Below are 17,355 nucleotides of genomic sequence, written 5' to 3' on the forward strand. Positions count from 1 at the left end.
GAGACTTACTTGGCCTAATAAAGCCTTGTTCTAAATATTCAACCAACTGCTTTTCAACTTCTTGTCTTTCAGTCAAACTTACTCTATAAGGTGGCTTACTAACTGGCTTTGAAAAACTTCTATGGGATGATCTATCCCTCTATCCAAAGAAGGCAAACCTTTTGGCAATGTTTTCGGAATAATAAATTGTTCAAAGAAGAATTAACTATATCACAAATACTTGAATCGAACTTTTCATAATGGTTTTTAAACTGAGACATTGCATAACAGAAAAACATTTGTTCTATTCCATTATCTTTATGAAGCTTTTAGAGCTCAATATTATGTATCAAAGGAGAAGATGGTACATTGTTCTCTCCTTGCAATGTAATAAATTTTTCTTTATGCTCAAATGTTAGTGTATTATGCAAATAGCTTCTTGTCGAAAGTGTTTCCCCGAATGAAAATAACAATTCTCTCCCAAGAATTACATCTGTTGTCTCGACGAACGCATCACTTGAAATTCTTTATCATAGCCATTAGCTAATGATACTATATACTTATGAGAACTTGGGACTTGCGGCAATTTAAGTTTCTTAACCAAGTTGTAATTTAAAAAGTTATGTATGGCCGTATCATCTATGAGGATTCTACCTTTTTTATCTTTAATATTTCCATGCACTCGAACCAAATCATGTGGTCCAAATGATGGTTTCCACATAGATTTTGCTACCATACAACAATGCCTTTCATCAGAATGACAAACCTCAACCGATTTATATTTAGGAGAATCCTTAAGTGTTAACATTTGAATAATGTGCACTGATTTTCCTTTAGGTTTATCATTACCATTCCCGATAAGTTCTTGTCCTCCTTAGGACTTAGGACAATGTTTTTTATCAAGTGTCCCGACTCAAGACAAGAGTAACAAAGTTTTTCTTTAACCGCTCTCTCAAAATCTTAACTTTTTAGAAACTTACTAGGATTGGAATTTTGCTTTTACGAAGGTTGATCTTTTTTAAAGAAAAAACCTTTTCTTTTTTTAGACCCAAAATTTTCTCCATGAGACTTATATGAAAAATTCTTATCTTTTTCTTTACGATTACCATTATTCATGGTATCGTCAAAATTTTTTACAAATCTTATAGCCTCTTATAAGTTTTTTGGCTCTTTGGAGCGAACTTCTTTCTTGTACTCTCTTTTTAGGCTCCTAATCAAGCCTCTTACTTTTTGAAAATTATCTATACTCTTAGTTTTTAAGATAATTTCTCTATAGCAAGCTAGAGATTGAAATTCTTTTGTTTTATAGAACAATTATCCCACTCCTCCCAATTCTGATCTTCTTCATTTTCAGGAAGATGTTCCTTTAAGAATAATTCCTTGAATGAATCCCAAGAATCAAGTACTTGCCTAGCTTCCACCAAACTCATCCATCACTTATAAGCTTTGCCTTATAAAGAATAGGCTAGCTTCAATGAAACAGTTATGCTCAGGCACATTTCTTAAAAGATACAAATCTTTCCATTTTTATAAAAAAATATAGACCGCATCTTTATTTCTCTCCTTCTCTTCTTGACAAGGAGCATTCCGGTTTGACAACAAAGTGAAGATGCGAGGACGAGATAACGCACCCACATTGAGAAGTTGCATTTACAACTCAAAGGCAAAGACCAATGGCACATAATTCAACAAGGCTAAGATAAGCTCTTGACTTAAAAATAGGCATTACTTCTACCAAAGATGTGTACGTGAAGAGAAAATATCATTTTATAAGATCAATAAAGACACAAGGTATCTCTCTATGGAGGGAGGTGTGTGGGGATGGAACTCTCTAAAAGGGAGAAGGTCCAAATTGCTCTGAAATTTTTATCCTTTAGAAGTCTTCTAGCAACTAATCTTATGATGGATCTATTAAATTGCAAGTGCATTGTTTGGCACAAGAGCTTTGTTATTACCAAGTACATTCTAGCTCACAAGCAATTTATTATGTTCAATCGAGTAGTTCACTGTTTAGTACAAAACTCAGTTTACATTTGACTGCTCACACTATCGAATTGGCTAGTGTGACTGCTTACATTAGCCAATTGTACTTTCAAATAGAGAAGTATAAGTAATTTCAAAAGTCGGTTGTTCTTTAAACAACACTCGTTCACCAAATTACATTCTCAGCAAATCATTGCCCCAAAAATCACCATCCACCCCCAAATTCTCTATATAACAGCCATTGGTGAATAATGCCTTTGTGTTATGTTCTTTACACAATTCTCATTCATCTTTGATTTTTTAAAGAGATCACAATAATGTAAAAAGTTTTCACATATAAAAGCACTCACAATATGTGGAAGCGTCATTATCATGATTGTGCAACAGTTTATGTTCAGTCCTCTACCCATAAATATTGACCATCTTAAGGCTGCCCACTTGCAGATGCATTCAAGAAGTGCAGAAGAAAATATAGCACCAAATTAATGCGTAGCCACTTGTACCAGACAAGTTGGAATCACAAGATAAAGCGGCTGCCTGAATGCCACTAGTTTAATACCAGACAACTCGGAATCACAAAAAAATAATGTGCGCTCTCGCTCTCTCCCTCTCCACACAAATATGGGCAGCAGCAAGTCACAGATACAAGTCAACACATGATCAGTTGACCATTCGGCACCTCAACCCCTTCCCATAGACTGCTGAGTGGTCTTTGCTTGAACTGGAGTTGTTGCTGCCCCATAGCTTGGCTATAATAAATAATTGACTACAATGTGATGTATGTCCACCCTCTGCCACGTTTAGCCATGGACGGAAGTAGGTTTTAACGCATACTCAGGTTAAGAATGCTGCAACAAACCATGGATGCCTTCAGGCAATTGCCTCAAGCATCAAAGATGTCTGCAAAAGGAAGGCAATTAAAATCTCTAAAGCAGCCTTACTTCAAGTCAAAACCTCTTGCACAAAACTTCCCGCATATTACACCACAAACAAGTCGTTGCTCGCAGTACAACAGAAAGGCACCGGAAACAGGCCAATGCTCCCTAGCGGTTGACTTGAATGTCAACTTATCAGCTTCTAAGTTGGCCATGTTGCTGCATACAATGGAAAATGTAACCAGTTGAGATTGACATTAAGATGAGTCGACTAGAATGTCAACATATCAACTTCCAATTTTGCCGCATTGCATACGATGGAGAATATGACCAGTTCAGACTTGACATTATGATTGCACCGCCAGCCTTTGTAGGTGTTCTACAAAGACTTGCAAGCTAACATCATCCGTGAAAATGATATCACCGCCAGGAGGTGGGCCCTGGGCCGAATTGTAAGTTGCAGATGGGTTCAGCTTTGCAAGTAGAAAACGGGCCTGTGGAACCCACGAATAAGAGGTTTGCATCAAAAAAAAACCCACTGCTTGAGAACTAGAATTCATATCACGCTATAAGCTTTCTAGACTCACTAACCTGAGAGCCATGCTGATCACAAACCACCAATCGGGGAGCTGGAAAGCGCTCTGTAATGATCATTTGAGCATCACCTAAAGGTGCTTGAAGCAGCTGTGCAAAATTCTGCAAATGCACACCAGTTAAGCACCCACATAGTCAACACTGTGTTCTTATAACCAAGAAAATCTCCGCCAAAAAAAGCACCCAAATGAGGTTCAACAAACAGGACAGGCACTAAAAAACGACTTCTCCATTACTAACACTTCAATTTTGAGACTCGGCTTATATGGCAATATAAACCCACCCACCATCCAACGGGCGGGGATTAGATGGGAGTGATCCTTGCCCACGAGGTATGGGTGAGGACCTCATGTGACCATGAGGTATGGGCGCATGAGATCTCTCCTTTTTACGGGTGGAGATCATGTCTGTAAAACCCCTTCCTGTACAGCTTGCTCAACAGGCTCCCCACCCCCTCCACAGTGCAGATTCGTGCTTCCCACCCCTGCCCCCTTCACCTTCACACCACCTCCCCTTCGCTCCTGACTGTCCACGCCGCCGTCCTTCGCCTCACCTCCCCTTTCACCCCTGTTTCAGGACACCACCCTCTGCCGCCTTCTCCTGTCGCCCCTGCCCTTTGGCCACCCCTGCCCTGTGCATCAGCAGCCACCCTTACCTGCCCGCCATCTTCGCCCTCCTCACCACCCCCCCTCTCCTTTGGTCCCTCGCCATTCTGAGCTTCCTCCTTCGCTTAACCCTCCTTAAGGCCAACCCTTCTCTCCTGCCCCTTGTCCCCATCTTCTAAGCACCGGTGTTTGCCCAGGTTGTTCTCCTTTCGGCACAAGTCGGCCTCTCTGGTCCTTACCCTTTCAGGAGGACTCCATGGCAGCCGCTCCATCATTCCCAACCAAGGCTACCGCCCATTGCCGTTTTTTCAAAGCGGACCTCCACCTCTTGGCTTCTACAGTTGCCTCCCTTGGCCTCTTCCTTGGTTTGCAAGACTGTAGGGGGCTGCCCCGCAACTAAATAGATTCGGGATTCACGTCAGGAAACCTTCATTTGGCGAGCCAGGCAAGACCAATATCCATTTTCTTATGCTTGGCTACTCTGAGGAGGAATTTGACTCACCCACAGCAGCAGATCAAGTTGCAGCAGAGTCCCATCACAATACGCAGAGGCATTCTTTGCTAGATGGCACCACTGCTTCGACCCTGCATCCAACCCCCTTGAAGGTGTTTCTGGCTTGCCAGATACAGTCTGCTTCCCCAGCCTCACAGGAAGGAGTACCACCCTCTCCTCCTGTCACGTGCACACCCATCAGGTGTACAAGTGGCATGGCATCATCAGGCATATAATCAGGATATTCATTCAGGCATATATCAGTATGAGCATCATATGGGGGTGTTTCATCACCAACATCAGCATTTTAGACATCATAAGCATATAAGGCATTAATGTGCATCAAGTCAGGGCTGTTAGCATCAGCCAACAGCATATCTACATCAGCCGACAACCTTCAAGTCAGCCAACCAGCATTTGATGGCATTTATGGCATCCAGGTGCAGTCGTGAGCATTCAGGGCTGGCCGACCAGCACCAGTTCACTCATATAAATAGAAGCGCGTCATCGCATCTCAGATCATCAGCGTTTTCAGCATTGAGTCCATCATCGCATCTCAGCGCATCAGTCCATCAGATCAGCAAACGCATAGAGTATCATCTCCGTCCAGAGAGCATCTGCGTTTCAGTTCAGCAGTTCACCATCAGTTCCCCGCCATCCCTTCAGTGTTTCCTTCCCAAGAGACAAGGGAAAGACAGTGGGACAGCAGTACATTCAGCATATAGGCAGCATCTTCAGCATATAGTTCATCATTCCTATCTCCTACATAGAGGGAAGCCGGCATCGAAGGGTGGACCTCAGCATTGGAGCAAGGAACAGTCCTCAGCATCAGCATTCAGCCATTCTTCTCATCCCGAGAAGGATATTCATCTAGGACAGCATCACAGATCTATTCAGATCTCGTTGTAATCCCATTCATCTAATATAGCTGCATTGCATTGCATTGACACTATCTGTCTATTTCTTAAGCATCACTAAGTGCAGCTTAGTCAGCCTAAGGTTGTGTTTACGACGGTCTACCCTAGGCTAGGTTTACATAACCTGAAGGCCTGCATCGCTATATGGTGGCTGGTACAGCAGGTACAACAAGTACAAATGCTGGTACAGCATGCACAATGACTAGTACATCAAGTATAGTGGCTGGTACATCAAGTACAAAAGCTAGTACAGTCGATACAATGGATGGTACAACAAGTACAACAAGTACAAGGACTGATACATCCAACACAATGGCTGGTACAGCAGGTACAAGGGTTGGTACAACAAGTACAATGGCTAGAAATCATAATAAATTATTAAATAGCCTTGCCTTCAGTATTTCTTCGCAATGGAAGCCTCCAAAACAGTCCCCAACAGCCGGTATTCTTCATAGGCAGCCTTCAAGAGAGAGAGAAAGAGAGTAGCCATCATTAGGACAGCCTGTAACGGTAGTAGAGGCTAGTGTGCAGCAAGAGAGCTTCTATTAATGAAGAGAGAGGGCTCCAATTTATAGATTTGGGCCTCCCATGAGCTAAAATGGCAAGAGAAGGCTACAATGACAAGTGGAGAGCCACACAATAGCTGAAGTGACAAGTGTGAGGCCACTTGTCTCACTTTGATCCACTTTCTAACAAGTGTCAGGCCACTTGTCTCACTTTGGTCCACTTTCTTGCCACATGTCCCAATCTAAGAGATGGGTCCTTCCATAAACTTTATCTCTAAAAATATCCCAACTGGTAGACATTCTGTCATAGGCACTTTGCCAACTCTTGGTATCTGCTCAATTCCACATGTGATGACGCGAATAGAATTTTCATCGGAGTCGGCCCAAAAATAGCAACTCTCCTAAATTTCAGGAGTGTGGTCCTTTGTATTCTACGATAATCCCCCATTCCCAAAGCTTGTACTTTCCAAATATTCAGACATCCTGGAGTCCACCAGATCCCTTTCATACTGGAAAATGTCCAGGTTGGTGACATCCTCCCCAGCTTCTTAAAAGTTGTCCGCAACTTTAAGCTTCAAGCCATATATTCAAGATATATGTCCCATCAAGTGGACGAGACGAGACAGTCTCAAAAATCCAATATAACTGAAGAATCCATGTCCCAAAGAAATGGACGAGCACTCCATGGAAGATATGCTAGACACAGGCACAAGACCAATTGTGTCTCAATCACCAATATCAATGAGATAATCATATACCCATGAAAATCACCAACCACGTGCTAAGACACTTAAATAAGTGCCATGCACAAGAAACTAGTGCCTCGCACAGAAACATGTGCTATGCACACAAACTCGTGCCATTCAAGAGCACAAACCATGGTGACAGAAAAGCTGGTTCTCCATAGTTCTGGCAATCCTTTCTCCCAATCCCAACAGTTCCCATGTTCTCCCATACAATCCCAACTCTGATCAACAAGCATGGTGTGGAAATAATGAAACACTCACTCCACAATCGCAACACGAATCCACGTGTATGGTGGAGTGTTCATTGAATTGCCCTCTCACAATCCCAACATGAATCCACATGCATGGTGAGATGAACAATGAACCTCTTGGCCTCTACATGGGAACATAGTGATCCTAATATGGCTTTTTCTTTTTTCTTTAATCCATGTCCCAAATAAATGAGACAAAACAATCCCATAAGTCCAGATATCATAATCATGTCCCAAGTAAATGGGCGAGACAAAATAAGTCTCCTGCCAACAAAACATCGGTCCACATGACCCTTGGCATAGACATAAGTCCCGTGCCAACCAGGCGTCATGTCCACTTTACCACTTGCACTCTATGTTGGTACTGTGAAGACATACCTTAGATGAGAGGTGGACTCAAGTAACAAGATAAAACAATCACTCGCAGACATAGATAACCTGGAGTTGCATAAGCATTTCTCCTACACATAGTTTATAGGCATTTCGGCCACCAACTCACACTACCCTCTCAAGTGCCCATGTTCCCTTCCAGCTGCTCTCTATTGTTTCACCCACACATGGTAGAAACAATCTTCAAGAGAGCACGTAGGACAAGAGAACACTACACAGGGTATGTTGTGCTTGTCACTACCCTTTGAAGTGCCCATGTTCCCGTCCATCTGCTGTCTATTGTTCCACCCACACATGGTAGAAACAATCTTCAAGAGAGCACGTAGGACAACAGAACACTACACAAGGTATGTGAACCATGAGTTCCATAAGTCCAATGCATCCCAAATAAAGGAAGCCATAAAGAATAATCCATCCCAGTAAAAGAGAGTCATAAACATAATCCATAAACCTGAGGATAGACCTGTATACCATAACTCTTACCACATACTCCGTGCTAACCACACACTTTCGAGTAGAGGTGGACTTTATCCATTAAAGCATCATATCCATGAGATATCCAAAGATTTCTTCTCTATAAACTCGGACAGATTCGTCCATAGAAGTTACTTGTGAAGCCCAATATCTATATAAATCTCGTCCAAGAAAGAAATCTCCGTAGATATAGTCCATCCTAATAAAGGGAGCCATAAACAATGTTTCCCTGAAACCATCTCAAGGCAAACAACACCACCTTTCTCCTTGCATGGCTACACAAGAATTAAAGAACATAAAAAAACACTTCATAGCAAAAGCACTAACTTTGCAAACTCAAAGTATACTTAGCTTTTCTTTGCCAGGTTGGTCATGAAGCCAAAAGAAATATCTCGTCACCATATCCTTAAGATATCCTGAGATATATCTCCATATAGCTTGCCTGTAAGCTTCATAATATAATCCACAATATCCATAAGGAAAGAGTGCTGAACGTGTGTATATAAAGCCAACTCCATACTTCCAAAATAAATTTTGTGAATTCATACATCCTTAGACCAAGCTGTCTATTGCTCGTGCTCTTGCTTCATAGGCTATAAAGTGGCTGGCCATGCTTAATAGCAATGATGGTAAGTGTGGTCCCCATTTCAGATCTTTTCTCTTTCTTATTGATAGAAGGAAGCCTCCGCTTCCAAGAAAGCCTATGCTCTGATACCAATGTAACTCGCAGCGGTGCCCCAGGGATTAGGGCCTTTGACACACTTGTTGATACCATCAATGCATATTAAAACACTTAAACATGGCCACAACCTTAACATATATCCATCATCACTTTGCATGAAACATAAAAGCTGGACAAAATATCCACAAATGCTGAAAATGGAGCTTGCACATGTGACACCACATAGAGGCCGGAATGGGCCGACCCCCCCCTTGGAGTATTTTATTACCCAAGGAGAATAATATCATGTACAAGCTTTGAGGGCCTTACTCTCCCCACGGGAGATGTCGGATTATCGATATACAAATGCCATAACACAGCCCAACACGAGGCTACCAAGCCGGAACACAAGCTGTAGAAATGCCGAGCCAACAATATAATCTATATACCTCCATGTGGGTACTGATTCTTTTCCAAAAACCACGGGTCTTCATGCAATAGAGCTGGTACAGCATACCAATGTAACTCGTGGCGGTGCCCGGGGAACTAGGGCCTTTGACACATACCATCAATGCATATTAAAACACTTAAACATGGCCAGAGCCTTAACATATATCCATCATCACTTTGCATGAAAAATAAAAGCTGAACAAAACCTCCACAGATGCTGAAAATGGAGCTTGCACATGTGACACCACATACAAGCCGGAATGGGCCGACCCCCTCCCTTGGAGTATTTTATTACCCAAGGAGAATAATATCATGTACAAGCTTTGAGAGCCTTACTCTCCCCACGGGAGATGTCGGATTATCCATATACAAACGCCATAACACAGCCCAACACGAGGCTACCAAGCCGGAACACAGGCTGTAGAAATGCCGAGCCAACAATATAATCTATATACCTCCGTGTCGGTACTGATTCTTCCCCAAAAACCACAATGGGTGGTACAGCAAGTACAAGGACTGATACAGCTAGTACAGTGGCTTGTACAACAACTACAAGGGCTGGTCCCCAGAGCAGAGGGTATTCTTCATGGGCAGCATTCAAGAGAGAGAGAAAGAGAGTAGCCATCATTAGGACAGCCTGTAACGGTAGTAGAGGCTAGTGTGCAGCAAGAGAGCCTCTAATAATGAAGAGAGAGGGCTCCAATTTATAGATTTGGGCCTCCCATGAGCTAAAATGGCAAGAAAGGCTACAATGACAAGTGGAGAGCCACACAATAGCTGAAGTGACAAGTGTGAGGCCACTTGTCTCACTTTGATCCACTTTCTAACAAGTGTCAGGCCACTTGTCTCACTTTGGTCCACTTTCTTGCCACATGTCCCAATCTAAGAGATGGGCCCTTTCATAAACTTTATCTCTAAAAATATCCCAACTGGTAGAGATTCTGTCATAGGCACTTTGCCAACTCTTGGTATCTGCTCAATTCCAGATGTAATGACACGAATAGAATTTCCATCGGAGTCGGCCCAAAAATAGCAACTCTCCTAAATTTTAGGAGTGTGGTCCTTTGTATTCTAGGATAATCCCCCATTCCCAAAGCTTGTACTTTCCAAATATTCAGACATCCTGGAGTCCACCAGATCCTTTTCATACTCGAAAATGTCCAGGTTGGTGACATCCTCCCCAACTTCTTAAAAGTTATCCGCAACTTTAAGCTTCAAGCCATATATTCAAGATATATGTCCCATCAAGTAGGCGAGATGAGACAGTCTCAAAAATCCAATATAACTGAAGAATCCATGTCCCAAAGAAATGGACAAGAATTCCATGGAAGATATGCTACACACAGGCACAAGAGCCAATTGTGTCTCAATCACCAATATCAATGAGATAATCATATACCAATGAAAATCACCAACCAGGTGCTAAGACACTTAAATAAGTGTCATGCACAAGAACTAGTGCCTCGCACAGAAACATGCGCTATGCACACAAACGGGTGCCATTCAAGAGCACAAACCATGGTGACAGAAAAGCTGATTCTCCAAAGTTCTGGCAATCCTTTCTCCCAATCCCAACAGTTCTCATGTTCTCCCACACAATCCCAACTCTGATCAACAAGGATGGTGTGGAAACAATGAAACACTTACAGCACGAATCGCAACACGAATCCACGTGTATGGTGGAGTGTTCATTGAATTGCCCTCTCACAATCCCAACATGAATCCACATGCATGGTGAGATGAACAATGAACCTCTTGGCCTTTGCATGGGGAGATAGTGATTCCAATACGGCTTTTTTTTTTTAAAAAAAAAATCCATATCCCAAATAAATGAGCGAGACAAAACAGTCCCATAAGTCCAGATATCATAATCATGTCCCAAGTAAATGGGCGAGACAAAATAAGTCTCCTGCAAACTATACATCGTTCCACATGACCCTTGGCATAGACATAAGTCCCGTGCCAACCAGGCGTCATGTCCACTTTACCACTTGCACTCCGTGTTGGTACTCTGACCACACACCTTAGATGAGAGGTGGGCTCAAGTAACAAGATAAAACAATCAATCGCAGACATAGATAACCTGGTGTTCCATGCTACACATAGTTTATGGGCATTTGGGCCACCAACTCACACTACCCTCTCAAGTGCCCATGTTCCCTTCCATCTGCTCTCTATTGTTCCACCCACACATGGTAGAAACAATCTTCAAGAGAGCACGTAGGACAAGAGAACACTACACAAGGTATGTTGTGCTTGTAACTACCCTTTGAAGTGCCCATGTTCCCTTGGCTCTGCTCTCTATTGTTCCACCCACACATGGTAGAAACAATCTTCAAGAGAGCACGTAGGACAAGAGAACACTACACAAGGTATGTGAACCATGAGTTCCATAAGTCCAATGCATCCCAAATAAAGGGAGCCATAAAGAATAATCCATCCCAGTAAAAGAGAGTCATAAACATAATCCATAAACCTGAGGATGGATCCAAATCCCTAGAAAAGAAGTCCAATCCATAGACCTGAGGATGGATCCAAATCCCTAGAAAAAAAGTCCATGAATCCATAGACCTGTATACCATAATCCTTGTATACCATAACTCTTACCACATACTCCGTGCTAACCACACACCTTCGAGTAGAGGTGGACTTTATCCATTAAAGCATCATATCCATGAGATATCCAAAGATTTCTTCTCTATAAACTCGCACAGATTTTTCCATAGAAGTTACATGTGAAGCCCAATATCTATATAAATCTCGTCCAAGAAAGAAATCTCCATAGATATAGTCCATCCTAATAAAGGGAGCCATAAACAATGTTTCCCTGAAACCATCTCAAGGCAAACAACACCACCTTTCTCCTTGCATGGCTACACAAGGATTAGTGAACATAAAAAAACACTTCATAGCAAAAGCACTAACTTCGCAAACTCAAAGTATACTTAGCTTTTCTTTGCCAGGTTGGTCATAAAGCCAAAAAAAATATCTCGTCACCATATCCTTAAGATATCCTGAGATATATCTCCATATAGCTTGCCTGTAAGCTTCATAATATAATCCACAATATCCATAAGGAAAGAGTGCTAAACGTGTGTATATAAAGCCAACTCCATACTTCCAAAATAAATTTTGTGAATTCATACATCCTTAGACCAAGCTATCTATTGCTCGTGCTCTTGCTTCACAGGCTATAAAGTGGCTGGCCATGCTTAATAGCAATGATGGTAAGTGTGGTCCCCACTTGAGATCTTTTCTCTTACTTATTGATAGAAGGAAGCCTCCGCTTCCAAGAAAGCCTATGCTCTAATACCAATGTAACTTGCGGCGGTGCCCGCGGGACTAGGACCTTTGACACACTTATTGTTACCATCAATGCATATTAAAACACTTAAACATGGCCACAGCCTTAACATATATCCATCATCACTTTGCATGAAACATAAAAGCTGGACAAAATATCCACAAATGCTGAAAATGGAGCTTGCACATGTGACACCACATAGAGGCCGGAATGGGCCGACCCCTCCCTTGGAGTATTTTATTACCCAAGGAGAATAATATCATGTACAAGCTTTGAGAGCCTTACTCTCCCCACGGGAGATTTCGGATTATCCATATACAAACGCCATAACACGGCCCAACACGAGGCTACCAAGCCGGATCACAGGCTGTAGAAATGCCGAGCCAAAAATATAATCTATATACCTCGGTGTGGGTACTGATTCTTTCCCAAAAACCACGGGTCTTCATGCAATAGAGCTGGTACACCATACCAATGTAACTAGTGGCGGTGCCCGGGGAACTAGGGCCTTTGACACACTTGTTGATACCATCAATGCATATTAAAACACTTAAACATGGCCACAGCCTTAACATATATCCATCATCACTTTGCATGAAACATAAAAGCTGAACAAAACCTCCACAAATGCTGAAAATGGAGCTTGCAAATGTGACACTACATAGAGGCCGGAATGGGCCGACTCCCCCCTTGGAGTATTTTATTACCCAAGGAGAATAATATCATGTACAAGCTTTGAGGGCCTTACTCTCCCCACGGGAGATGCCGGATTATCCATATACAAATGCCATAACACAGCCCAACACAAGGCTACCAAGCCAAAGCACAGGCTGTAGAAATGCGGAGCAAACAATATAATCCATATACCTCCGTGTGGGTACTGATTCTTCCCAAAAAACCACGGGTCTTCGTGCAATAGAGCTGGTACAGCAAGTACAACTCTCCATTCAGCCCGTACAGCAGGTTCAATGGCTGGTAAAGCCGATATAGTGGCTGGTATAGCAGGTACAGTGGTTGGTATAGCCGATACGGTGGCTGGTACAGTAGGTACAGCAAGTACAAATACTGGTATACCATGTACAGTGACTAGTACAGCAGATACAATGGCTGGTACATCAAGTACAAAAGCTGGTACAGCCGATACAATGGGTGGTACAGCAAGTACAAGGACTGATACAGCCAGTACAGTGGCTTGTACAGCAACTACAAGGGCTGGTCCCCAGCAGCCGGTATTCTTCATGGGCAGCCTTCAAGAGAGAAAGAAAGAGAGTAGCCATCATTAGGATAGCCTGTAACGGTAGTAGAGGCTAGTGTGCAGCAAGAGAGCCTCTATTAATGAAGAGAGAGCGCTCCAATTTATAGATTTGGACCTCCCATGAGCTAAAATGGCAAGAGAAGGCTACAATGACAAGTGGAGAGCCACAAAATAGCTGAAGTGACAAGTGTGAGGCCACTTGTCTCACTTTGATCCACTTTCTAACAAGTGTCAGGCCACTTGTTTCACTTTGGTCCACTTTCTTGCCACATGTCCCAATCTAAGAGATGGGTCCTTCCATAAACTTTATCTCTAAAAATATCCCAACTGGTAGACATTCTGTCATAGGCACTTTGCCAACTCTTGGTATCTGCTCAATTCCAGATGTAATGACGCGAATAGAACTTCCATCGGAGTCGGCCCAAAAATAGCAACTCTCCTAAAATTTAGGAGTGTCGTCCTTTGTATTCTAGGATAATCTCCCATTCCCAAAGCTTGTACTTTCCAAATATTCACACATCCTGGAGTCCACCAGATCCTTTTCATACTCGAAAATGTCCAGGTTGGTGACATCCTCCCCAGCTTCTTAAAAGTTGTCCGCAACTTTAAGCTTCAAGCCATATATTCAAGATATATGTCCCATCAAGTGGGCGAGAGGAGACAGACTCAAAAATCCAATATAACTGAAGAATCCATGTCCCAAAGAAATGGACAAGAATTCCATGGAAGATATGCTAGACACAGGCACAAGGCCAATTGTGTCTCAATCACCAATATCAATGAGATAATCATATACCAATGAAAATCACCAACCAGGTGCTAAGACACTTAAATAAGTGCCATGCACAAGCAACTAGTGCCTCGCACAGAAACATGTGCTATGCACACAAACTCGTGCCATTCAAGAGCACAAACCATGGTGACAGAAAAGCTAGTTCTCCATAGTTCTGGCAATCCTTTCTCCCAATCCCAACAGTTCTCATGTTCTCCCATACAATCCCAACTCTGATCAACAAGCATGGTGTGGAAACAATGAAACACTCTCTGCACAATCGCAACACGAATCCGCGTGTATGGTGGAGTGTTCATTGAATTGCCCTCTCACAATCCCAACATGAATCCACATGCATGGTGAGATGAACAATGAACCTCTTGGCCTCTGCATGGGGAGATAGTGATTCTAATATGGCTTTTTTTTTTAAATCCATGTCCCAAATAAATGAGCGAGACAAAACAGTCCCATAAGTCCAGATATCATAGCCATGTCCCAAGTAAATGGGCGAGACAAAATAAGTCTCCTGCAAACAAGACATCGGTCCACATGACCCTTGGCATAGACATAAGTCCCGTGCCAACCAGGCGTCATGTCCACTTTACCACTTGCACTCCGTGTTGGTACTCTGACCACACACCTTAGATGAGAGGTGGGCTCAAGTAACAAGATAAAACAATCACTCGCATGCATAGATAACCTGGTGTTCCATGCTACACATAGTTTATAGGCATTTCGGCCACCAACTCACACTACCCTCTCAAGTACCCATGTTCCCTTCCATCTGCTCTCTATTGTTCCACCCACACATGGTAGAAACAATCTTCAAGAGAGCACGTAGAACAAGAGAACACTACACAGGGTATGTTGTGCTTGTCACTACCCTTTGAAGTGCCCATGTTCCCTTGCATTTGCTCTCTATTGTTCCACCCACACATGGTAGAAACAATCTTCAAGAGAGCACGTAGGACAAGAGAACACTACACAAGGTATGTGCACCATGAGTTCCATAAGTCCAATGCATCCCAAATAAAGGAAGCTATAAATAATAATCCATCCCAGTAAAAGAGAGTCATAAACATAATCCATAAACCTGAGGATGGATCCAAATCCCTAGAAAAGAAGTCCATCAATCCATAGACCTGTATACCATAACTCTTACCACATACTCCGTGCTAACCACACACCTTCGAGTAGAGGTGGACTTTATCCATTAAAGCATCATATCCATGAGATATCTAAAGATTTCTTCTCTATAGACTCGGACAGATTCGTCCATAGAAGTTACTTGTGAAGCCCAATATCTATATAAATCTCGTCCAAGAGAACTCTCCATAGATATAGTCCATCCTAATAAAGGGAGCCATAAACAATGTTTCCCTGAAACCATCTCAAGGCAAACAACACCACCTTTCTCCTTGCATGGCTACACAGGATTAGTGAACATAAAAAAACACTTCATAGCAAAAGCACTAACTTTGCAAACTCAAAGTATACTTAGCTCTTCTTTGCCAGGTTGGTCATGAAGCCAAAAGAAATATCTCGTCCACCATATGCTTAAGATATCCCGAGATATATCTCCATATAGCTTTCCTGTAAGCTTCATAATATAATCCACAATATCCATAAGGAAACAGTGCTAAACGTGTGTATATAAAGCCAACTCCATACTTCCACAAAAAATTTTGTGAATTCATACATCCTTAGACCAAGCTATCTATTGCTCGTGCTCTTGCTTCATAGGCTATAAAGTGGCTGGCCATGCTTAATAGCAATGATGGTAAGTGTGGTCCCCACTTGAGATCTTTTCTCTTTCTGATAGAAGGAAGCCTCCGCTTGGAGGCTTCCAAGAAAGCCTATGCTCTGATACCAATGTAACTCGCGGCGGTGTCCGGGGGACTAGGGCCTTTGACACACGTGTTGATACCATCAATGTATATTAAAACACTTAAACATGGCCACAGCTTTAACATATATCCATCATCACTTTGCATGAAACATAAAAGCTGGACAAAATATCCAGAAATGCTGAAAATGGAGCTTGCACATGTGACACCACATAGAGGCCGGAATGGACAGACTCCCCCCTTGGAGTATTTTATTACCCAAGGAGAATAATATCATGTACAAGATTTGAGGGCCTTACTCTCCCCACGGGAGATGTCGGATTATGCATATACAAATGCCATAACACAGCCCAACACGAGGCTACCAAGCCGGAACACAGGCTGTAGAAATGCCGAGTCAACAATATAATCTATATACCTCGGTGTGGGTACTGATTCTTTCCCAAAAACCACGGGTCTTCATGCAATAGAGCTGGTACACCATACCAATGTAACTCGCGGCGGTGCCCGGGGAACTAGGACCTTTGACACACTTGTTGATACCATCAATGCATATTAAAACACTTAAACATGGCCACAGCCTTAACATATATCCATCATCACTTTGCATGAAACATAAAAGCTGAACAAAACCTCCACAAATGCTGAAAATGGAGCTTCCACATGTGACACCACATAGAGGCCGGAATGGGCCGACCCCCCCCTTGGAGTATTTTATTACCCAAGGAGAATAATATCATGTACAAGCTTTGAGGGCCTTACTCTCCCCACGGGAGATGCCGGATTATCCATATACAAATGCCATAACACCGCCCAACACAAGGCTACCAAGCCAAAACACGGGCTGTAGAAATGCGGAGCCAACAATATAATCCATATACCTCCGTGTGGGTACTGATTCCTCCCAAAAAACCACGGGTCTTCATGCAATAGAGCTGGTACAGCAAGTACAACTCTCCATTCAGCCGGTAAAGCAGGTTCAATGGCTAGTAAAGCCGGTATAGTGGCTGGTATAGCAAGTACAATGGTTGGTATAGCCGATACGATGGCTGGTATCGTAGGTACAACAAGTACAAATACTGGTATAGCATGTACAGTGACTAGTACAGCAGGTACAGTGGGTGGTACATCAAGTACAGAAGCTGGTACAGCCGATACAATGGGTGGCACAAGAAGTACAAGGACTGATACAGCCAATACAGTGGCTCGTACAGCAAGTACAAGGGCTGGTCCCCAGCACCCGGTATTCTTCA

At 42.7% G+C, this 17,355-nt stretch overlaps 1 protein-coding gene across 4 annotated transcripts in view; it reads right to left on the reverse strand.

Moving 5' to 3' along the window:
* Window positions 1-2,250: 2,250 nt before the first annotated feature.
* LOC147633000 (protein transport protein SEC23 E-like) overlaps window positions 2,251-17,355 on the reverse strand; it is a 93,490-nt gene continuing 78,385 nt past the window's right edge. Inside the window, exons 12-15 of one of the 4 annotated variants that reach the window (XR_015267071.1) lie at window positions 3,429-3,533; window positions 3,169-3,331; window positions 2,904-3,056; window positions 2,435-2,810 (exon numbers count right to left, since the gene is read on the reverse strand). Coding sequence is in view for 2 of the 4 variants with exons in the window: in XM_086806020.1 (XP_086662146.1) it covers window positions 3,185-3,331; window positions 3,429-3,533 (252 nt within the window). In the remaining 2 variants the exon portion in view is untranslated. Of the gene's footprint in view, window positions 3,332-3,428; window positions 3,534-17,355 lie in introns of all 4 variants that reach the window. The other 3 variants (XM_086806020.1, XR_015267070.1, XM_086806019.1) reach the window with 3 other exon arrangements.

This window comes from Cibotium barometz, chromosome 12 (assembly GCF_041138505.1).
Source record: "Cibotium barometz isolate CiBa-2024 chromosome 12, ASM4113850v1, whole genome shotgun sequence".
Lineage (NCBI taxonomy): Eukaryota > Viridiplantae > Streptophyta > Polypodiopsida > Cyatheales > Cibotiaceae > Cibotium > Cibotium barometz.